The sequence below is a fragment of the Lepisma saccharinum genome, chromosome 2 (assembly GCF_977018435.1).
Source record: "Lepisma saccharinum chromosome 2, izLepSacc3.1, whole genome shotgun sequence".
NCBI lineage: Eukaryota > Metazoa > Arthropoda > Insecta > Zygentoma > Lepismatidae > Lepisma > Lepisma saccharinum.
This window is the reverse complement of record NC_139230.1, coordinates 113785951-113811498: the sequence shown is the minus strand read 5'-3', so window position 1 is coordinate 113811498 and position 25548 is coordinate 113785951. Positions and strand designations below refer to the sequence as shown.

Sequence of the window (25548 nt, the reverse complement as noted above, 5' to 3'; positions counted from 1 at the left end):
TGGGTTGTTGCCATTGACTTTAATTGATTGATTGATTGATTTGCTTTATTTTACCTCGCTTCTTGTGCCACTTTTGGCTAATTTGCGAAGATGGAGATGAATGAGGACATGTTGAAATTGATGAATAGACACTCACAAACATCCATGACCAGGCCGGGATTCGAACCCGGGATACTTGGCGTCGTAGCGCGATGTGCTAAGCTAACCACTCCGCCATGGGGGCCGGAATCCCATCTCATTGACCTTAAATAAGATCGTTACAACCCAGAATTGTCCGTGACTGTACATAGAAGGTAAGAAGTGGAACGGGACTTAGTTGAAGTCCAACACGGCTGAGTAAGGGACGAAAAACCCGTGGATGCAACGAAATTACACTCTTTACTTTGGGAGCCTAACCACTTACCTAACCACCACTGCATAACAAACCCTAGGCATAAAGAACTGATAGCAAAAGCAGAACAATTAAGGAAATATTATTAAACAGATATTGGTCCATCATTTCCAACTGAATTGTTTCTTTTTCAAACAGCTCTCAAAAGTAATTTACTTAAAGTTTCATCTGTATGTAATTTTGTAAAGCTTCTGTATGACATGCACATACAATGAAATGCTGCCTAGCTTTTCAGAGGTGTCCACTGCTATTCTTGACTATCTTACCTAGACGCCGGGAAATAACTCCTTTCTTCCTCTCTCATTATATATACACACACACACACACACATACACGCACACACATACACATGTATATATATATAGGGTGGGTGTCTGATAAGTCAATACCTATTTTTAAGTTGGTAATATATAATGTAGAAGCCATTATCACAGGGAATGAAAATTAATTCTGTACCAATTATGTAGGAGGTAACTAAACATGCCACCAACGCTTAGCAAACAAGAGCGATCAAAAATTGTTGCAAGGTATGGAAATCGGTAGAGGAATATCGTCTTTCCATCCGAGCATGATTTCTGCCAATTCCATGCGGTGATCACAGTCCTCGGGAAAGATTTGCTAAACGTAATGAGGCTTCCAGGAAGGCGAATTTAAATCTTTTTTCCAGTCTCAACAGTATAGCGTGTTAGCCTGTCTCTGCTATCCTGACGGATGGACTTCTAGGACTTCATTCAAATATTTCCCGCACGTGTGCAACATTCTCTTCTGATCGTGACGTTGACGGTCGACCAGACTCCGCTAGCCTGCTTTGGTTATAGGCAGCGAGCTTTTGTTTATTTCTTTTATAAGTCCTCCTTATACACGGATAGGCAAATTCGTGACTGGATTTACACCTTGAAGTGGGATCGGAATCACTGTGTAAAGTGCCGCTAACAGGGATCGGCTCTGGGCCCTCTTCATTACAAAACAACAGCGTTACCACTGCACCATCGGGGAGGCCTCAGACAGGAAGCAGTGTCAGGAAGAGGGGACTGATACTTCAGCAGAGCCGTAGGTAGGGAAATAGCGTAGCAAAAATACAATTCGTCTCCTTCGCACCTCCCCATCCCCTGCTTGTGGAAATGTTATTCTAATTGTTTATTTTTTGTCATTATTCGAGCGAAAACAACAAGTCTCAGTCCGAGAAGGAATCAATTAAGAAAATACAGTAAAGAAAAAGAACAGCAAAATTTTAAAATCTAGCCTATGTTTTTTTTAACTGACAAAAATCAATTTAATAGTGCGCCAACACTGTCACGGTGCGCCGTGACTTTTAGTATATTCTAATGTTTTTCTTTCTCCTGCTTCCTCTCTTCCTAGCAAAGACTCACTCACAACATGTAACTAACAGATATGTAGATTAAACATCCTCCCATGTGGAAATGGTGCCACACCTGCGGGTAGCAAATTCCATAGAAGAACTGTTGTGAGCCAGCAAATGTGCTTAGCAAGATTTTAAAGTTGAGATACAGCGGCCGTATATATAGTTCACGTAAGGGGGAGGGGTCTACTTTTGGTATGTTTAGGGTTGCTATATTTCGTAAGTGAAAGTACGGGACACTGTTGACCGGAAGCTTGTTGGGGAGCGGGGGGAGGGGGGGTTGCTGGACCCGACAAAGTTGTGTGTATGAACATATCCATTATCATATTCTTTACACTTAAAAAAAAAAAAAAATAGAAATCCACTTCGAAGTGTATCATTAATCTTGTAATTTCTTTTCGGTGCCATAATGAACTAAGCTGCTATCCCACACACAATGTCGAAACTTATTTGAGAACTGCGGACTGAACAGTGCGGGCACCGAAGCACTGATTGTTTACAGTAAACCGATTACTATGCAATGGAAGAGATTTGCAACTGAAATTCAGTGCTGCTAGCAGATCTGCTGCGGCGCTATCGTGAAGTCTTTGCAGCATCTTCTTGTAACTCGATAACTCTTGTATCATCGAGAGGGAGCGGTTCAGTTAGATTGTTTAGTAAAATGAGCATTTTAATATTACGCATTTAAATATAAATAAAGTTCAGGAAAGTATAGTCTTAATAATTTCTTCTTTTCCACCCGATTCCAGGACATTTGTGCATCCCTAAGAAACTATTCGGGACACAAGGACAAATGATATAATTCCGGGATTGTCCCGGAAAATCAGGGACGTATGGCAGGCCTAGGTATGAACAGGCTATCAAAATCCAATCTATTAACCAGGCCATCTAACATTTTGACACACTGTCCCAATGAATGAGGGATAGCCATCCCCGTTGAGATATACACTGTCCCGGGAAACTCTGGAGCGAGCGAACGAAAACAAGTCTCTGCGCAAGTACTGACGTGATATGGTTCGAGCAATGAACAAGATCGAGGGAACTGGATTGCGTGGAGGGGGAAAGCGTCTGCAGTTACCAGCTTTGCAGCAGCGTAAACTTTTTAAAAATAAGTTTTTTCTTGTAAATGTTTAAAAAATCTCTTCAACATCCAACTGATGATGCCAGCGACGAGAGCAACTCCAATGAGGAAGATGATAACTGCATCAAACGCTATGAAAATAGGAAAATACTGTAAGTATAGGAAAAGACTGTAAGTGAAGTCCTTTTGTCATTTATAATAAGTTTCTTATGTAATGTAATTTGTAGGTGAGGCATCTCTCCCGACAAGGTGGGGCATCTCACCCGGACACACGGGAAAGATGGCCAAACGTAAAGGTGTTACATTTTTACGTTTGAAACTCAAGCATTTAAGACGCATATTTTTATAACAGTAAAATTGAATCAATTTCCCATCTTTTCATGTAATTCAATATAGGTTTTATTATCCTGAACAATTTTACAGCCCATCTTTCTTAGCTGGGGGGTCATCTCTTCCGGAATTCCCTTATAAGAAACGCATGTGGTATTCAAATATTACAAATGTACGAGATTATAACTTTCAAACTTTTGAAAAATCGACACGATATTTAGTTATTCGTAATTACACATTTGGTGGCTCAGAGCCCCTAACGTCCATCACTGACACAAAAAGTTCAAGCTGTCAACACTAGAAAATTGTTTAATTAAATGAACTGTTTATTAAATCATTTACATGATTCACCTTCCACTTTCTAATCGTTTCTGATTATGGAACTACCATGGTTTCAAGATTGATATATAATATATAAAGCCTACCTGATGTGTTTTCTTCCCAGGTGAAACAATTTCAAAGCAGAGGTCCTTTTTGCTCTTATCCTTTATTTCTGAATTTGCCGCCCGCACGTCCCATTCTAGGCAATGGTATACTGTGTGAGGCTTGGCGTCTTTTTCCGTCAAGTATAGAAACAAAAGATTGTCTCGCAATCCAGCCCAGTATTTGCGGTATTGCTCCAAGAAAAATCTCTTTTCTTTGCGCATAAGTGGTCCATACTTGACTGCTGTGGCTCTGATATCGGCAGCAGACACGGGATAGCTGCGAGTTACTGCCGCATCATCCGAGTCGCATGAATCTACAGAGGATGGCGTATCTTTGCTCGTTGTTTCCTGAGGAACACATAGCACTACATCTCCCGGAAATTCTTCATACTCGTCTGAACTTGTGGCATCTGTGGCTGTGTAATCGGGAGGATCTGAAATAAACGGAAATAGCATATCCTTTTTTGATGTTTTAATGTTAATTAGAGGAGAATATTGTCAAACCCTAAAAATAAAACAACTTTCATGAAATAGACTCATTCAACAGTAAAATACTTTTCTTGCCCCGAGCAAGTTAAGGATACAAATATATTTCTTAAAATCTGATCCAAAATTTATCTAGAGGATAGGTAATAAGGGTATATTTCATGAAAGTTGTCTTATTATTAGGATTTGGCAATATTCTCCTCTAATTAACGTTAAGACATCTAAAATGGATATATTGTTTCAGATTTTAATTGATAAAATTAAAATGTTATAAAAAAACTCAAACATGACTAATATGGTCACTTGAAACATCTATTACTGAACTTAGGCAAATGTATAAATAATGTTCAAGTAAATGCAAGGAAGTCAATCAGCTACAATTTATGTATGAAGGTACTAGACACAAAAAGTAAATACACTCAATTGACTTGGAGAATTAGACTGAAGTAGACTACATTAGCCTTGACATTCTGGTAAGCAAAGGAGACGACGCGGTATGTTTGAAATGTCTTGTTTAACAACTTCCCCCCAATATAAAGCAGAGCAAGGTTACATAACCTCTGCTTTCTTAAGGTGAACCTAAGGAATATTTTAACGCGATCCAATGTGGGAGGGAGATTCCAGACCGGAGCGATTTTTTAGCCCTATTGTGTCAATGCAACGACTATTACAGCATCAGTTTACGGAAGGAACAGAAGTGAGATCGCGTAAGGTTATGTTCTGTTGTGGACATAGACTATGACTTGGTGTTCATGAACTCTGTTGTCATTAACAGTTTAAGTGTTCTGTGACTAGTAATGAGTGACAATGTCACGATGTGGGTGTGTAAATAACCCCAATTGTTTCTTCTACACGTGTGGACTGTACACTTCTGTAAAACAAAGAAAAAACATTCCTGCCTTTTCAAAAGAGATTGTCGGGCATATTTCGGTGTTAAACTCGTTAACCAAGAATAGCTGTGGGCACATGTTGAATCCAAAAGTTGATTCTGCGCCCAAATCCTCACAATGAGAAAGTGCCAATCTTTGAAAGGAACATGATAACCTGAAAGTAGACTTGGAGAAAGTAGAGTACACGAAACATATGCGGTTTGTTTGTGGCGACTTGAAAGTATTTAGTCTTATATGTCTTCAGTCTGTGTTCACTATGGAACAGTCGAGATAAATCCCATCACTGGAACATAAGGATGTGGCCATCAAGATCACAACTCATGCCTGATGAGAAAAACGTGCTACATGAGCCACTTGTTTCTCCAGCCGACCACCGTGGCGGAGTGGTAAGCACAGTGCGCTACGACGCCAGGGGTCCCGGGTTCGAATGCCGGTCTGGGCATGGGTGTTCTCCACCAATTTCATCCTATCATCACTCATCCTCATCGCGATTAGCCAAAAGTGGCAAGAAAGCAAAGTGAAATAGACCAAATCAATCAATCAATCAACTTGTTTCTCCAGATAAAGTGTTCTTACTCCCTCTCCACAAGAATCTAGTTTTGATGAAGCGCTTTGTTTTGTTCCTTCCCTCCGATAGACTTGAAGACCAAATTCACCACCAAGAGTGAGGTTAAATTACGTGCTGGTGTGTTTGAAGGTCCAAAAATTAGTGCCCTGATCAAGGTGACAATTTCACTACAGCAATGAATGAACAGCAAAAAGCAGTTGAGTTGCTTTCAAAAACGTAACGCAAAATTTCCTTGGCTACAAAAAGGCTTCAAATTACGAAGAAGCTGTGAATGAAAGAATGAAATGCCGAAATCATTGAGAATATTGGGATAACGAGTAAAAATCAATTTTCTTCTCAGCAATATTGATCACTTTCCAGAAAATTTGAGCACAGTTAGTAAGAAGATGGACATTTCCACGGGGATATAAAAACAAAGCAACTCATACACCAAAGGCTCAGGAATGCAGCAATGATAGCAGACTATTGCTGGTGCTTAATGCGAGAATCAGCTGCTGAACACCGTAGAGAATCTAAAAGTCTCAACATTTCATGTGATGAAGACCAGTTGTGAAGTATTGAAGTCTTCCGTTACATTGAAATAAAATTATTTTATACATTTTGCCACCAGATGAGGGGTATGTAAATTCCAACCCCCTTTCAGTATATCATCATACCACAAGGATCGAACCTTGGCCCCTTATTATATTTAATTTTCATTAACGACTTATACCAGATGTGCTCACAAACTGTGAAAAACTTATTTCTGCCGACGATGTAAAAATATTTTTAAAAAAATCATAAATAACGGTAACTGTAACCAATTGCAAGAAGAACTTGATAAATTACTTAATTTGTGCGAAAATAATAAAGTTAGTCTTAATCTTAAGAAATATAAAGTAGCGTCATACACGCGTAACAGGTGTCCCATACAATACTCATATAACATCTCTGGTGTGGAAATTGTAAGTGAGAATACCTTTACCGATCTTGGAGTCACTTTTGATCAATCATTAAGCTTTCAATCACTCATTACGCGCTTCCTCAGCGAATCCCATAGACATTTAGGATTCATAATGAGAATGGGCAGCCAATTCAGAAAGAGGGAAACTTTCTTGTTGCTGTACTATGTGTTTGTTAGATGGAAACTTAAATATGCCTCGGTTGTTTGAGACTCTCTAGTCAAGAAAGAAATTGACAAAATCGAGAAACTTCAAAATACATTTCTGAGGTATCTGTTATTTAAAATCGATAGTCAATATCCGAAGTTCACTTCGGGTAACACGTTGCGTAAAATGTTGAGTGTTCCGTCGCTCGAGAAAAGAAGACAAATACATCAATTGACTTTCTTATCCAAACTTGTCAATGGAAAAATAGATTCTCCAGCTCTACTCTCACAACTAAACTTTTATGTTCCAAACGCTATTTTAAGACCCAGAGAAAATCTCTTCAAAATCTCGCATAGAAGAACCAACATGGCAGAAATGGAACCCCTGAGGAGGATGTGCAAGTTGTTCAACTCAGTCTCTAATAATAATTATTAACCTAGTATCCTAGTATCGATCTATTCAGATTTAAAAGTCATTGTATTCTCTGAACACTGTATATAACCAGGACACAATGAAGATTGTTATGTTCATAATATCACCCTATTAGACACTATCTACATTTATTATCTTATTTGTTATAAAATACTGTTTCAATTTCACTGTCCTATGTTTACGTCTGTGTCTTATATGTGCAATTTATTACTCAATACCTCTATTACGCTACTACTATTTACATGTAGCTATATAAGCTGATTACCTCTGTATAACTTAGATTCAAATATTACTTTGAACTGTATTAATTCAAGCGATGTATGAAATCAGTCATGTTTATAAGTACGTTGTAGATTGTAATGTCATATTTCTCACTTGATTTAATATTGTTTGTGTATTAATTTCTTGCTTACATAATACTGTAATTGAGCATGTGCCTGTGTGTTCGAAATAAATAAATAAATATGTCAATATAACACATACGTGTTGAGTCATGTAAATTCTTGTCTTTTTGCTTGCTACATGTTTATTAAAATTTTAATTTTACGTGTTTAGCATGTAATTTTGCTTTTGTCCTATTACATAAAATCTGACGTGACAGAGAGAAACCGATGCCAGATCTGAGTTCAGCATATTTGAATTGACAAACATCAGGTATTTTCATTCATGAAGCAAAGCAATAAGTTTCAAAACGCATTCCAGTGTAATTATAATCACTATAATAATTATTATTGTCACTATTTCTATTATTCAAATTTTATCAATGACCTGGCCCCTTCTAAAAATTTGTTACTACGCCCATACGAACAATTATGAGTAACCTCCTCCCAAAATTTTCCTGTCTACGGCCATGCTCTGGTAACGGTTTCAGTTGAGGCAAACTGAAACTCCAATCGCACTTAGATGGGACTCGAAACAATAAAGTCACTTGTTAATATTCGGCAGAAGAAAAAAAAATAATGTTGCGTGGAAAGGGGGGAAGTGGATATGTGTATATTATATTTCTAAACCTATTATTGCGTTTATGTTGGATTTCAAATATTATATTGGGACAAATATGTGGATTTCCTGCCTATTCTATTTCATTATGATAGTGATAAGAACATCGGAAATTATTGATCTAATGGTCAGGTATGAGCCTAACTGTAGACTATGTATGTAATTGGCACATACATATGTATATAGTGGCGAGCAAATAATTTTAAGAGTTCGGCTAATGAGATCATATAACTCCTACCAATGCGAGGTGTAAGGGGAAAAACATAATGCTATTTTTGACCTACATTTAAAATTTTGTAGCTTAAATGTTTATCCTTGACAGATATTTTGAAGATAATACATGTGATCGAACTGAGTCAACCCGTTTCAATTTTCAATTGTACCTATCGTATGCCTATTTCAAATTCTGTAAATTAAGATATACTTAGCTAAACTTTTATAACAACTATGTACTTGGAAGCATATTGACCCCTAAGGGCAATGGTGCGTGCGACCCAAAATCTTGTCATGCGTCCCCTCCCAAATCATTTCATAATCCCCATAAAGTATTTAATTACAACGGCGTGTTTGCTGAAAGTAACTTCTTTTAGCTTTACTTAACACTATACTTGATCTGCCCCCCCAAACCGTGAACGTATGATCTCCAAAAATCGTTAATAAGTGGTGTATTATCCCATGTTATCTGGCTTATCGTCGATAAACCCACTTTTATCACATACATAGAAATTGTTGCAAGAATTGAAGTTATCCTACTAATGTTATTTTTTTATTTGCATGCCTGTATTAGTGTTTTATTTGTATTATATTTAATTCATATGTAATAAATATATTCAAAGAACTCGAACCATCTACTTGGGGTAATTATTAAGTACTACATTGCAATAATTACATGGAATTTATCCTAAGTGAAATTTCTATTGCTAAAGTAAAATTATCCTGCGGCAAAAAGTTAGAAATACGAATTTGACATTATTTATTTTTCTGTTTAATCGAAAAATGTGCAAGGTGTTACTGTGAAGTATGCTTACTACAACTATTACAGCATACAGGGAATTAATTATACAATAATATTGCTAATATAATATATATATTGCTAATATAATATATATATTGCTAATTATATCATCAAAATGAAGCAAGCACCCGCTTTAAATTAAGCAGTATATCAACTCTAAGCTTTATACTTCAAGAAATTATATTATTAATCAATATCGAGAATATTGTTTATATCTCTGTAATGCAGTTATGGTATAATTCTTCACAATCCCCTCATGAAAACGCCAAACAAGCTGTTTTTAACGCACTATTGCGAGAGAAGGGAGCAAGATCATTTCTTTCCATTTCTTTGCAAACTTGCAATAATACAATGGGGTGTCAATACTTTCATAGGATCCAGCGATATTTACTCTTTCCCAGCTTCTATTTTTGCACCGCATCGTTCAGCCCCCTGATGTACATATTAACCGTTACAATTGCTTTTTATACAGCAGAAATGGTTTATTGATAACGTATCCAATCATAACGTATTTTAGAAAATATATGTAAATGTTGAATTTTATATTATTTTGAGAAAAATTTCCCACCCCAAATTTCGATGGCGCAGTCTGCGCCATAATCCTCCACCCCCCACCCCATGGGCGCAGTTGCTTACAAGTGCTAATTTGCATTTGAGTGAAATCGACCAATATGTATAAATACAACATACTTTTAATCTAACAAAAGGAAACGTTAAGATCTACACTTGAAGAAATGTTATTGCACAATTTTGCCATATGTGAATCAGAGTTACATATGGTGCTTTGCATATTTTGTGTTTGACTGTATTTAATGTGGACTTTTTCAGTTAGATTAAATGTGATGGGGATTATAGGATGAATGATGGAAGGGAATATTGCCTGCAATAACCAAGAGATAATCTCCACTAACCGTGGCCTAAACGCTAGACCTTCCGAATAGGAATTCATCACCTTAATTCAATGGCAAATATGCCTCCCGATGACGCAGTGGCAACGTCATTGCTTTGTAATGAAGGTGTCCCGGGTTCGAAACCCGGTGGAGGTACATAGTGGTTCAGATCCCACTTTAAACTATAGGCCAAGTCCCGATTAGCCTTACTGTGCGCCAAGTGTAAGCAAAGTAAGCATTAACTCAATCAATGGCAAATGGAAACTAATCCAATGCCAAGCGCTGGAAACAGAGAAAAACTAAATAAAACTTTATATTTTTTGGAATAACATAATTGATTTGTTACAAGAAGTGTTTTTGAAAACATACCTTTCGCATTCGCAGAGCCATTCATGTCAAGGTATGGTGGAGGAGTGCCTTCAGTTATAGTAAACGGAATAATGCGTTGCACCAGCTCCTTTCTTGTTGCTTCAGCTGCTTGCGACAGGTTTTCCGTACGTAAAACATCACTTAGATAAACGCAAATATCTGAAATATAAGAATTTTCTAATCAAATATCTTTGTAAGTTGTAAATATGAGCTCCTGTGCTCGGTCACACACACAAAATAAATACATCACACAAGATGCACATGTCATTCGTTTTGGTAATGTGCGTAATCGAGACTCATCAACTAAGCTCTCTTTCACATTGATCATGCATCCAAATATCACATGTTATAACTAGACCTCGGATTTTTAGGTTCAAAAAAGTGTGCTTTTAGGTTCCTACAATAGGCTCTAAAAATTCGAAAATAGGTTCTAAAAACCCTAAACAGGTTCTAAAAACCTTAATTAGGCTCGAAAAATCCTGAAATAGGTTGCATAAAGACTTAATTTGCTACAAAATTACTGAAAAATACTGATTAGATACAATCGTTAAAAACAAAATTTCACAAATATTAATTTTCGAAACAAATTTTCATTTCTTTATATCATTTTCAAAATTATCTACAAATTATTATAATGCTCATTTGTGCTGTTAGAAAAGTTTCTTGTTGATATGAAAAATGAATTACGTATATATAATTTGCTGCACAATATCAGGGTGGCTACTCACTTGGAATTCCTTGAATTCCAGGAATTATACGTGAATCATTGGCTCCGGAAATTATGAGTGAATTATTGGCTCTGGAAGTTATTCATGAATTTTGGCAAAGCATCAAATACGGAGCGGATGTTTTCTCTATCCCAATTTTTTGTCCGTAGACGTGAAAAATTGCAACTTTTATTAATCCATATCTCATTAAATTTATACATGTTTATAAATGCCCTGAGACAAGTTTCTCTCAGTTTATCTTTTTTTTTTAGGAAGAAAAAGAAAGCTACATTGAAAATAAAACAAAATTTCCTCAATCCGTTTACTTTGTTAGTGTATTTTACAGAACAATCTATCTGACAGAAGGGGGAGTATTACAAAATAATATATCTTGAAGTTGATTAGGAAAACTTTTTGGTAAATTGGAATCATACAAACCCTTTATATTGTCAATATTTTTGTGTGTGGAATTGAGGGTGAGAGTCGGTAATACGTAAGGTTGGAATAGAGAAAACATCTGCTTGTATCATTGTATTTTTGGAAAGCTCGCCTTGAAAACCAGGAATTATACTTGAATTTTATCATGGTCCTAGTGACCACCATGAATCTTTTTGCGTTATCCACACTCAAACTCAATTTTTGTCTGTGAGGATAATTTCATGTGCTGAAAATTATCTTTCAACAGAAACATAGTCAGTAGTGCAAATTTGAATGCTTAAACATTACTTCGCAAGGCATGAATGCCAAGAAGGACCAAACTGACACAAGAGTGAGCAAGGCCACGCAGATCAGAAGTTTGCACTTTGGACTGTCCAGGCAGTAGAGACGATTGGATGCCAAAACTGAGAATGGGGAGGAGGGGGGAGCAAGGACAGTTTACTTTATCTTAGTAGGCAAGGCTTAGCATTAAGAGTCTATAGTGCAGGGGTAAAAAGTAGGGGGGAACTGTCCCCTTTCGCCGCCACTGTCTGCAGGTAACAGTGACGTCAGACATATTTTGTTTTTTTTAAAGTTTTGATAAACATAATATACTTGGAGGGAGGGAAATCGACAGGAAACATGTTTCAAACAAGCGAGTCATTGAATTATTGGGCCACCAAACCTAGTAAATACCTGTGAGATATAAAAATCCTGTAAAACCTAAAAAAATATAAAACCTACAAAAAGGTTTAATTTAGGCAAATAAACCTAAAATAGGTTCTAACAAGCAAAATAGGTTATTTTAGGCACTATAAAACTTCGTCAGTTGTTTCGTCTTTTAATGAAACGCCGATATAACTTGTTATTTCTTATTTACCTGCAAAGGAAAAAATAGGTTAAAAACCTAAAATGCGAGTTCTAGTTATAACACATATCTAACAAGGGAGGTTATCTAAGTGTTCCCCTCCGACTTCCATGAAACTTGGCAGGTGTATAGAGGGGGCCAAAGGAAGAAATACGTGTTTTTTTTGTTTCGGCTAAAAAACGGTTTTAGGGAGCAAAACCTCCCCTCTAATGTCAAGATGATGACAAATTGAAGTGGGGATATAACCCCTGTGTCCCCCTCCGATTTCAATGAAACATGGCAGGTGTATAGAAGGGTCCAAAGGAAGAAATACGTGTTTTTTGTTTCGGCTAAAAAACTGTTTTAGGGGGCAAAACCTCCCTCAAATGTCAAGATGAGGACAAAGTGAAGTGCAGATCTGACCCCTGTGTCCCCCTCCGATTTCAATAAAACTTGGCAGGTGTATAGAGGGGCCCAAAGTAAGAAATACGTGTTCTTTTCTTGGCTAAAAAACTGTTTTAGGGGACAAAACCCCCCTCAAATGTCAAGATGAGGACAAATTGAAGTGGGGATATGACCCCTGTATCCCCCTCCGATATCCATGAAACGTGTCAGATGTATAGAGGGGGCCAAAGGAAGAAATACCTGTTTTTTTGTTTCGACTAAAAAACGGTCTCAGGGGGCAAAACCCCCTTCAAATGTCAATATGAGGACAAATTGCAGTGGGGATCTGACCCCTGTGTCCTCCTCAGATTTCCATGACACTTAGAATGTGTATAGAGGGGCCCAAAGGAAGAAATACGTGTTTTTTTGTTTCGGCTAAAAAAAAAATTAGGGGTTAAAAACTGCCCTCAAATGTCAAGATGAGGACAGATTGAAGAGGGGTTCTGAATCCGAAACCACGTAAATCTGGCATAGGAACAACACGCTCATATAATTATAATTGGAACACACACAGCACAGAACTGTAGGATTGTCGGTACCAAACGCAGTGCAATTGTAGAGATATGCCGAATTCATAGACACCGTTGTTCCCGGATAACCATGGGCATAACAATAGACGGATTAAAGCAGGGTAACGGAGCATCAAAATAGCTGCACACGGGAACCATAACCGTATCAAGCATGACCTAGATATCATATAGGTGATATCCATAGCCAAGGACAGAAGAGGATAGTTCCATAGATGAATAAACAGCATGTATAAAACATTTATTACCACCAGGAAGTAACACGAAACAACATTATGGTAACCGATCTGCCAACACAAAGTAAAGACAAGCACCCATGCATCACATTGAAAACCGCCCCTATTGTTGCTTCCACGGTGTCAATGTACATACTCGTCACAGTAATGGTACTCCTCAAAAAAATATTTTAACATAATGTTCGGTTACACCATGCACATCTGATTACTGCCAATGCACCACAAACATCACATATCGGATTACTGTCACCACCAAAACAGAATGCCACTGGATTCTCAAATGGAGGTGGCCTTTCGGGAAGATACCCACTCTTATACCATGCGTATTGGAAGACGTGTCGAAACCTGGGTGAGGACAACTGGTTATGTGTGAGTGATTGTAGTTTGATAATGTTATTGCGTAGGTGGAGATTAATGTCACTGTGTAGTAACAGGACATGATCGGAAAACCGTCGCACGAAATTTTTCCAAATCCTAAATCCATACACATCTAATGGTTGGAGAGTGCCAGTCAATCCTTTCGGTATTGTCAACAGAGTAATGTTTTTGTCCCGTGGTGTCACCTCTCACATAACAATATCACTATGTCCACTCCACGAATCCAATAGCAGAGCATGGAAACCTGAGGGGGACACAGGGTCAGATCCCCATCTTCAATCTGTCCTCATCTTGACATTTGAGGGGGGTTTTGCCCCCTAAAACAGTTTTTTAGCCGAAACAAAAAAACATGTATTTCTTCCTTTGGGCCCCTCTATACACCTGCCAAGTTTCATGGAAATCGGAGGGGGACACTTAGATAACCTCCCTTGTGAGTTACGTCTGGTGTCACTGCTGGTGAGAGGTAGTATTTTATTGCACTAAAGTGTAAGCCAATACCGTATTTTCTATACTTATGGTTAATTAGTTTAGGCAGCCTGGGCCTGGGACAAGCTTTAAAGTTTCATTTCCTTCCTCTCCCAACACGTATCTTGCTGTTTCACATAGGCGTAGTTAGGTAGGGGATAGGGGGCTAGGCCCCCCAGAACCAGCGATTAGCCCCCCAAACGCATGTGACATATGCATAAAATAATTAAGGAAAGAGAAACCGCACACAGAAATTTGATAATTCTCATGAAACTTTCATGTATTTATTACTCTTGTGGTGTGGCAATCACAGATAAGGAAAGAATTTCAAATTATGTCCTGATGTAGAATACAATGAAAGTTGTGCATGTGCCTTTTTACGGGGACCATACCATATGTTCCCTATCAAGATTTTAGTCCAGACAAACTAGAGCAATTTTCCCTCAAACCTGAGCAAAATTTTCAGAAGCTTTTTTAATAATTTCTAGCTCAGAAATCATTGCTGAATAACATATTCAAAATCAGACAAAATCGGACCATGGGAAAAAACCCAAAAACGGATTTCAAAATGGCGGACTGGCTATTGTGAATTAACTAATATTTTATGTTTTTTTGTGAATAATGTTTAAAGTTTTGTGTATTATTACTTATAATTTGTGTCTTCTTGATGTGTCAAATTATATTTTGCCTTTTTGGAATGGAACTCTCTAAATTGTGTGCGGTTTGCGAGACAAAATTGGACAATGGACAAGAGGTGGTTCAAATATGATCACCACGAATGGCCAGCCAGCATTGCATGTAACATTATAAATGCTGATAGAACCGACTCGTGGACGATTTACAGTTGCAAGCTATGCTGGAGATTCTCTCGATCATTGCGGAAACCAGACATCACAATTACCTGAAGCTTATATACCTGTACTTTCCGAAAACGTTGTTTGTCGTATAAAAATCCAACCATGCAGAAAATGTTCCTGGGAGGTAAATTTGTGACAAGATGAAGTGACAGATTATGGGCCGGACTTGGATTGAGTTTTGAGTTGTTTTTTTAAAGTCTACTTTATGCACGGAAAGGCTAATTAATTAGGCTGGACCTACAGTTTAAAGTGGGATCCGAGCCACTATGTATCTCCACCAGGTATCAAATCCGGGACCCTGGGTTGGACTTGGATCAGACCTCGTAATAGAACAAGTACTAATGCATTCCCTGCAAAGCAAGGGAGGACTGACACAAGGAAACGCATTTGCAGAAATCAGAAGGCAACATGCCTGTTTTTCATACATCTGTGTTCCGCTTAGCTGAGGTGGCAGAACAGCCGCAGGCTGAAACTCGCCCTTAATTGAATAATAATTGAATTGAATTTGAATGAACTTAGCAATGCAAGAATATACCAGAGATTTGTTGAACAATAGGGAACAACACAATGAAATGCGAGAAGGTAGACAAACGGGGGATCATAATGATACTAAAAAAGGAATCGAACAACTGGAATCCATATCCCCATTCCATTTTGACTCTAGTTTCTGCAACACTAGCACAGCAGTCACAGCTGATCCAGTAGTGAATTTTGATGAATTGCATTACATCGGTACGAACGTCGTCTTCAAAATGATTGAGAAAGAGGTGTTCAAATATCCTGCCAAAAGGTTGACAAAGTGAAAACCGTTGGATTTTCTGCTGCTGCTGCTGCTGTTGAGAGACCTGTTGGATACAATATACAAGTAGATGCAGCACTCTTTCAGAGGATGACTGGAAGATGTCTTGTCTTACGAGCTTCGTGCGTATCCTCGTGCATTTTTCGAATGACAAAGTATGTTGAGGAGAGCCGAAAAGTCTCAGTTAGGTCATGCAATACTGAAATACACCAACAAATTACGAATGGAAGAAGTTCAGGATGCAAGCCAGTGCGTTTTCGATGGTGGATCTTTCCTGCATTGAGTATCATTGTGTAGGTTTCTATCTGAAAACAGGCGGAAGGGCTGTCGTTGTTTCTGATGGCTACAGTGGCTTTCCTACGATCAAGGGCATATCCCTCAAAATATTCTGCATCAAGACCAGTAGGAATGTTATTTCAGCGCCGGAAAGAAAGTCTGACACTTCCTAGCTAATGAAAACAATGAAGCAATTATTTCCCTTGTAGGTGAGACAATGAAGACGCACCTGTATGTTGTGTATACCGCAGGTGAGGATGCTCATGTGTACATCGTTCGTGCTGCAGTCTCATCGTCACAAATGCAAATGTTTGTAGAACAGTAATAGAGGGAACAGGCCGACTTGCTTCTGTACCATAGCCAGGACAATGACGTAAGGCGGAGACCATCTCCCAATAATGTGTTCGATATCCTCAGAATTCAATCATTGTTGGGTCGTGCCATCCGCAAGCTGCTCCTGTTTCTGCATGTTTTCACGGGCTGCAACACCACACCCAGAATTTTTCTGGCCTCCGGATGGCCTATTGATAACATCCGTCGCCTTGTATTGAAGGGGTTCCGTGTTCGATACCTAGAGGAGGCAGGTAGTGATTAGGATCCCACTTTAAACTTCATATTTAGTCCTGATTAGTGTATCTGTGAATAAAGTGGAACTAAAATCACTCCGTTCAGCTACAAATTCATTTTGTTTACATTCCTACCTACAGTCAGACATTGAAGCCGTTGGAAAAAAAGAAATGCTTCTGTTGTATGACTGAGAGTCGTTGGAATTCACAAACGAACTATGTCGTCAAATGTTAATTGAAAAGATAGCTGCAGGTGGATCGTTTGTTACACCTGAGTGTTTGTCACCTACCGATTCGTCCACAGAGTACCATAGCTTTCGCACACACTTTCAAATAAGAATCTGGAAGTACACAGGCAGAAGGGTGGGATTGGTATGTAAAAAATAATTCCTACTATGGATGTACATCCACTTAATCGAGATTTACTAAAGATGATTTGCTGTTCCTGCACGACGAACCTTCATCATACTTTCCGAAGTTGATGCAAGCGTAATCGATTGTCCTCTTCAACTGCTCGTAGCGAGTGTTACAATAATAAGATGATGACAGTCACTAGCGTACGCAGGATTCTTTACTGGGGAAGGGTTGGAAATGTAAAAATGGGTATCCCCTGCGTTCTGCTTGGGGAGGGAGGATACACAATACAATATTTTGTATACATGGAACTTTCACTGGAAATTGTAATCTGAGGAATAATTTAAGAGGGATTTGCATTTAGCACATTGGTTTTATTCAAGTTGCATGCTGCTATCATTGAAACATTTTGATTTTTCTTAAAATTTCGGAAGTAACTGTAGCCCCCCTCCACCCGCCCCCCACATGTGTACGCCAGTGTTTACAGTGATGAAGACGATTAATTAAACTTAGAACATCCTTCAAAGTTGACATTATAATTAATAGAACTTTAAAAAAAATTAAGTAATTGTTATTTTCTTGATTTCCAACTTATAAAAATAATGTTTAATATCAAAATTACATAAGAAATGATATATTGTTGAAAGATAGTTTCCGTTTAAACATTATTAAATATAAATAAAAACATTATCTCTCTCTACAATCGTAAATTACTTTATTTTTGCCTTTAATAGAAAACGGCAAGTCCGCCATTTTGAAATCCGTTTTTGGGGTTTTCCCGTGGTCCGATTTTGTCTGATTTTGGATATGTTATTCACCAATGATTTCTGAGCTAGAAACTATTTAAGAACCTTCTGAAGTAATTTTGCCCAGGTCAAAGTGTAAATTGCCTGGACTATTTCAAAGAAAATATATCGCAGTTATTTCTTTTGATCTTCCACCTTGGAGCGCTAGGGAAACATTGTTACATTCAAACAATAGTGACGTTGCAACCAGTGTTTACATAAATGCAGCCTTTCAACAATGAGTTCCTACAATTGTGTTTTCTTTTCGAACATGAAAAAGAAAAGCCGTCATTGTAGAGACTTAAACAGAATAGCAGTTTTGATAGGGAAAAGGCGTCAGTTCAAAGAAGTGAATGTAGATTCTGTGGATTCGTATTGCGTGGAGGACATTTAAAGGTGTATGCCTACCTAGGTAAATGTCGCGTGAATGTGTCGCGATCCTGTAGAAGCGATTCAATCGTGCATAATTGATTTATTAAGTGGTGATCACTACAGTTCATTGGCGAAATCACTCTTTCGAGGGGTGCGGTGAAAGACAGCAGATTAAGCGCCTATGCAAATTATCCTACTGGTGGGGATGCTATATGAGAATTTTCTAAACTGGGGAAAAGCATCACCCCACCTTTCCTCCACTTTAAGTACTGCTGCCTCCCCCCCCCTGAGAATAATCTTGCGGGTTGATTAAGCAAATAACGTCCAATTATAAGCATGCATTGTATATTGGTAAAAAATATCTTTATGTGAGGTTTAAATGAATGGAAACTATTTACAGCCTACTAAATAGTATTCTGGGGAGCTCTTTGCAAACATTTATAAGATTATTAAGATGGCACATTTATTTTTTTCTATTCCATTACCTATGTATTTTGTGCTTTTAAATGCCTTGCAGCATTATAATTTGATCAGTACCATTAAAACAGGATTACCCATTAATATTATTACATATTAAAATTATACCTTCCTTATTCTAAAGAAGAAATGTGTTCTTTAATAAATTTACAACCATCTATAATAGCTTATTTATTCGCAATTCCATTTCTTTTGGATGATGTGGGAATCACCTGTCTCCCAAGGAGAATGCCTGTGATGATTTTTTTATTGGATAAAAGCATGAATAAAGTTAGCCCCAGCTAGACCCCCCCCCCCCCCCCAAGCGGACGGGCAATACTACGCCTATGCTGTTTCATGATACGTATGATAACACAGCGAAGAAACATAAAGCATACATATATGATGGATAGCATCCCGATCGTGCACACTTTGAGTGCAGGACTCGTCATCGAGAGTACCGTTTCAACTACTTTTACTTGTAGCACTATCTGATTAATGAATTCAAACTTTTCTAGTCTTTTTCCAATGATCAAGCTTGAAACTTTTCATCGCTTTTTAAAATTATAATTTTATTCTTGAAAGTGCCTTCATAACACCTACACAATGGCGCCCGCAGAATTTTTTCCCAGAGGGGTAGAGTAAGATTTCACATCTTGCCTTTCAGTCCTATAAACTTATATTTTACAGTTTATTATTATTATTATTATTATTATTATACAAATCATAAAATTGAGATTGAAAATACTTTGGCGTTGTTGACAAATCATCCTTGGGTCCACTATTTAAGTAGAATCTGGATTCAACTTGCTTCCTTTTATTAACATCTACACATTTTTTGTGAATAGTGCTTTGTCTTTTTGTACATTTTGCAAACAGACTTTTCGGGATCTCTAACAGTCGAGAAATTCCAAAGGATCGTCATTAAAAGTGGAATTTTTACACTATAGGCTAAGTGTCTGAAATTTCTTGAAATTGGCAGTTTTTATTCCAGAAGTACAAAAACAATCTTCCTCCTCCGTGGCCGTGAGGTCTAAGGTACTGTGCTTTGGACTCCGACTGGGAAACGGCATGGTTTCAAGTCCGCCTGGGTTCAGTCTCTGCGTTTTCGGCCTGTGTATAGGACCGGTGGCAACCCACCATCGTGAGGCAATTGGGGAGCTACGAGTGAGTATCGTAACCCGGTTTCAAAAATCCCTATAACGGCTGGGGGTTGAATGTGCTAATCCCACGTCACCCCATTACTGGTTGAAGATCTCCACACCTCCAGGCAGGATTGTAGGATGGAGACTGGCAGTCGGGAGATAGGTCAAGGCCCTTACGGGCAGTAGAGCCACGGGTTATTATTATTACAAAAACAATCACCTAAGGGAGAAATACTGTGTAGAATATTAGATTTTCACCGCGTCGGAAAATGTCGAAAATTTTCCCTTCGGGAAATTTCCAGACTTACTCGGGAATTCGCTAATATTATCAGTCTTCAACGTAGGGATTATAAAATCTCCCTTCCGAATCCCGTCCCGACCAAACATTTTTCTTTCGACACACCCCTAGTTATGGTGCAAACATCATTCTCATACTTCTGGCAAAGCGTTCTCTCGTTATTTGGTTGGGAATGATAGTTAATTGCTGTAACTTTTCGAATTGCATGAGCATTTCCAGATATCTCAGGGAGGGAAAGTGTCCCCTCTGGCCCCCCTGCGGGCGCCCTTGTACCTACATAAGCATAATGTAATGATATGATTTATTAAATCTAGCCCACCGAGTTGAACAAAGTTTCTTAAGTGTACCAGAAACCAAAGTTACCATCGTTTCCCACTTTGAGTAAAAAAAAAAACCTGGTATACATTTCGTAAAACTGTCTTACTTCAGTGATTTCACATGCGCATCATTCAAAAATAGATTTAAATTAATTAAATGTTACACAGTGAACGTATTTCGCGGTTTTCTGCTTTTCGGCAATTTTAATTTTAACTCCATAATAAATCCAGGATATCGAGCTGCACCACCATAACTTCGGCCTCAGCATTTACTAACGAAAGTCCCACTTTTTCTATAGCGTTAACGATTTATTTTTCCAATCCAAATGGCCTTTGATCTTTGTATTGTTACTCTCTAGAGTTGGGGAGGAAATGTGTGTGCTATCTTGTTAACATATTAAAATCGCTGATGCAAGGTAAAGAGAAAAGAAAAAAGTACTTTTTATTGAAGACAGGATTAAATGGCTAGAAATGTCCAAACAAGTTATCGTGAATATTTGCGTATATGTTATGAGAAACAAGATAATAATTTGTACAATTTTTCGGGCCCCCTTACACCGTCATAATTACAGAGGAATTACATTGTTAAATTCAACAGATAGAATATTCAAATTGATCTATTAAAAGATTAGTAGAATTTAGGGAGAATTTTGTCAAAAATATAAAGGATAGCATATTTTATTAGTCATATTGGAGAATATGACCTATGTTTTATAATAAAGTACAATATTTTAACACCCGTTCAAGAATGACACGTTCCTTTTAAGTTTGATTTATTTATTGGTTGATTTGATCACTTGTCTGCCACTTTTGGCTGATCACAAAAACGTGGATGAAAAGTAATAAGATGAAACAAAGGCTCATGGATAGGACACAGCCTCACAGAGGATTGTACTGACTGTGATTCCAGCTGTCATAGCCTCGTTAGCCTGCAAGAATGCAGTCCGGTGTGTACTACGTAAAGAGAGGTTGGCATTTGGGTGCTTACGGGATAGTTACTGGATAGTCACCCCTTACATTCAACATTATTTTATATTTAGAAGTTGTATAATAGGGGTCATACAGTTCATACAAAGCCCATCCTGGGTTTACCCCTTGAAGTAACAAAGTCATATGATTCTAAATTTTTATATACATTCTACTCGTACATACATTCGCACTTCGAATAAAAATCCTCCACCGTGCTCAGTTTTCCTGGTAAACCAAATACTTCATGATATCCGCCAGAGTGATACTCCCCTCAATAACATTTACATTCTGCCATCTTCCGTGGTTGGATGATTGGCAGTGGTGCAGAAAATGCACGCTACATTGTTCTTCGTCTAATTTTGGAAGGGAGTACAGAATCCTCCTGAATATTTCAATCAAAATTTTATCCCCCAACAAATAATTTGCAAGTTGTAAAATGTTACTGTTCAAAGAATCTCGTTTATGGCAGCTAAGCACAAAAACAACGGAAACTACCGTAAGCCTGTTTTACTATAATGTACGTACAACCTGTAAAAAGTGTTCCATTACATAACTACAGTGCTCTCTCGACTCGTATTAAATTATTCATTGCGTTCTCCTAGCATATGCTGCGATCTAGGAATCAGTCAGAAAACATTTGTAAAAGTTTGTTTTAAGTCCGCTTTATGCAGAGACAATCTAATCCGAAGAAGACCTACAGCTCAAAGTGGGATCCTAACCACTATGTTCTTTCACCGGGGATCAAAAGTGGGATCCCTTCATTACAAATCGACAGCATTACCAATACAGGGTTTGTCCGGAAAGTAATAGGACTGAGTCGATTTAAAAAAAAATATTGAGCCAATCGTTACAATTCTTTAAAAACTTTCAAAGTAGTCTCATTCTGCGTCGATACAGCGCTGCCAGCGCGATTTCCAATCATTGAAGGCGTCACGGAAGGCATTCTCCGGAATAGCCTTTAGAGCCGCGGTGCAAGATGCTTGGATCCCCTCTGTCGTCTCAAAAGATTGCCTCTTTGTCTCGGGATCATACTCAAAGATCCATGACTCGTCACCTGTGATAACGTTATCCAAAAATTGGGGGTTACTTTCACACATGTTCAAATTTTCTTGGCACACTTCCACTCGCCGCAACTTGGTCGTCAGTAAGCACTTTTGGGACCATCTTCGCGCACACCTTGCGCATGTTCAAAAGCTCCGTCACAATGTCATGAACCACAGATTTAGGTAAATTTAACATCTGGGCAATTAAGCGAATACTCAGTAGACGGTCTGAGTTCAAAACTTCGCGCACACGAGTCACATTGTCGGTGTTTGTCGAAGTCGAAGGTCTTCCAGCACTGTCTTCATCGGCGACCTCTTCCCGGCCCTCCGAAAAGGCCTTGTGCCACCGAAACACACCACTTCTTGCTAAAGTATCATCTGGGTAAGCCTGCTTGATCATATCAAACGTCTCTGTCGCAGATTTACCGAGTTTCACACAGAATTTAATCGCGTACCTCTGCTCTAACGAACGCTGCATTTTCGGCTTGCACCACTCACAGAAACACGTCGCGCGAAAAAGCCTGTCCTGACTCTCCGGGTGCTCGGAGACAACTGACTAGCCGCTTGTAGGTTAGGTAGGAACCCCCTCTACCGAATACAGTCAGTGCGCGCGCGCTCCGAAGTACAGTCGCGGCGAAAAAAAATCAGTCCTATTACTTTCCGGACAAAACCTGTACACCATCAGGGAGGTTCTTAAGAATCAGTATCTTAATATGTATCTATGCATATGCGTATGTGTGTGTGTGTGTGTGTGTGTGTGTGTGTGTGTGTGTGTGTGTGTGTGTGTGTGTGTGTGTGTGTGTGTGTGTGTGTGTGTGTTTGTGTACACATACGTATATACAGCATGTTTCAAAAAGAATATACGTATTACAAAGTATTATTTTGTCCAAACTATCGATCGCTGCGCCCCGGCTCGGCTATTAGAGAAACGAATACATAGTCTAGTTTATATAATAGCCGCTAGATGTCAGTTGTGTTCTGTTTTGCTTGGTAACCGTCAGTTGTTTGAAATGACTACTCCGCAGCAGAAATCATTTTGTGTTCTCGAGTTTGCGAAGTGCAATTCCGTGATTACAGTGCAAAGACGTTTCAGGTTGAGGTACCAAATTGATCCTCCGAATGGGTGGAACATTCGCAGATGGTATCGACAGTTTGTAGATACAGGATGTGTATGTAAAGGAAAGAGTCCTGGCCGCCCTCGTGTTCCTGAAGAAAATGTTGCACGAATTCAAACTGCTTTCCAACGTAGCCCTTCAAAATCAACTCGTCGTGCCAGTCGGGAGTTACAACTTCCTACAACAACAACTTGGCGTGTTTTGAGACGTCGGCTGGTTATGAAGCCGTACAAGGTACAGCTGTTACAAGCTCTGGGTCCTGATGACAAACGCAAACGTGTGGCATTTTGTAACGAGATTCTTGATGCTATTGACAATGACAACACTTTCGCACAACGCATCGTGTTTAGTGATGAAGCTGCGTTTCATGTCAGTGGTCAGGTAAACAAACATAATGTTCGCATTTGGGGCCTACAGAACCCACATGCATTCATTGAACATGTACGAGATTCGCCCAAAGTGAATGTGTTTTGCGAGATATCTCGATCATCTGTTTACGGCCCATTCTTCTTTGATGGAAACACGGTTAACGGTCAGCAGTATCTCTCTATGTTACAAAACTGGTTGTTTCCGAGGCTGCACGAAGACAACTTCATCTTTCAACAAGACGGGGCACCCCCTCACTGGAGTCGCCAAGTGCGTGATTATCTGAATGAAACTCTACCGAACCGTTGGATTGGTCGTCAAGGAGCTGGCGACTTAGCATGTATCAGCTGGGCTCCACGGTCACCGGATTTGACACCCTGTGACTTATTCCTGTGGGGTTTCATTAAAGACAATGTTTATGTACCACCACTCCCACAGAACCTGGAAGAGTTGAAGAACCGGATCCGTACTGCCGTAACATAAGTGACGAAGGACATGCTTGCCCGAGTATGGGAGGAATTTGAGTATCGATGTTATATTGTTCGTGTCACTGCTGGAGGACATATTGAACATCTGTAATCTGAACTTGAGAGGTTCGTAAGTATGTGTGTCAAGTATCATCTTCGTATGTCTTAAAGTTTAATAAATATATGCATGCGAAATACGTATATTCTTTTTGAAACACGCTGTATATGGAGCGGCGATGGAGCAGTGGTAGCATCGTCGGTTTGTAAACAAGGGCCCCCGGATTTGATTCCCTGTGGAGGTACATAGTTGTTTGGATCCCACTTTTACACTGTAGGTTCATTCCCGATTAGCCTTACTGTGCATAAAGTGCACTTAAAACACCAACTCAATCAATCAATCAATATCAGGAGCGTTTTGTGCATTGTTATCCTGGGGATTTCCTAAATCATATGAAATATATTCAGTTTCCGCAAATAGAGTTTATTTACTAAACAAGTGTGAGGATGGTGCTTAGAAGGTTTGTCTAGAATTTTTTCATGTTGTAGTACATGCGTCTTACGGTCGACTTGTCTGCGGAGCGGCGACCAGCGTGCCGGGCGGTGAGAGCGCGTCTGCCCGCATTTAGACCCACAGCTGTAAGCTAACCTTGGCCACAAATAAGGGTATCCTTATCTAAGCCTTGGCACTGGACACGTCAGTGCTTCAGTATCCAGATAGCTGGTGTCCAGTTTGCACGTGTTTGCAAAGTGTTAAGGTGTTAACAAGTGTTTTAGATTGTCTTGTTTTAGTTTGATTATTACTGGTGCTTTGGTACGGTCTAGTAATGCCATGCTATGCGTACAATTTAAAACAAAACAACGAATTTTCATTAAAAATCTCACCCTTTCTGCAATGCTTTTCTCACATTTTGATCACACTATGTGTCTTTATCTTTCCTTTTTCACCAACAATGGGACCTTTTCCTGCCATTGTTGAACTTGCTTTGACTACGATTTAGAGCCATTTCTATATATTAAT

At 38.7% G+C, this 25548-nt stretch overlaps 1 protein-coding gene across 1 annotated transcript in view; it reads right to left on the bottom strand.

Annotated features, from left to right (window-relative positions):
• The window catches only part of LOC145984122 (uncharacterized), a 115369-nt gene that overhangs the window by 6776 nt on the left and 83045 nt on the right, over positions 1-25548 (bottom strand). The window contains exons 2-3 of the mRNA XM_083117557.1: positions 10325-10483; positions 3588-4021 (exon numbers count right to left, since the gene is read on the bottom strand). Of these exons, the coding sequence (XP_082973683.1) occupies positions 3588-4021; positions 10325-10483 (593 nt within the window). The remainder of the gene's footprint in view (positions 1-3587; positions 4022-10324; positions 10484-25548) is intronic.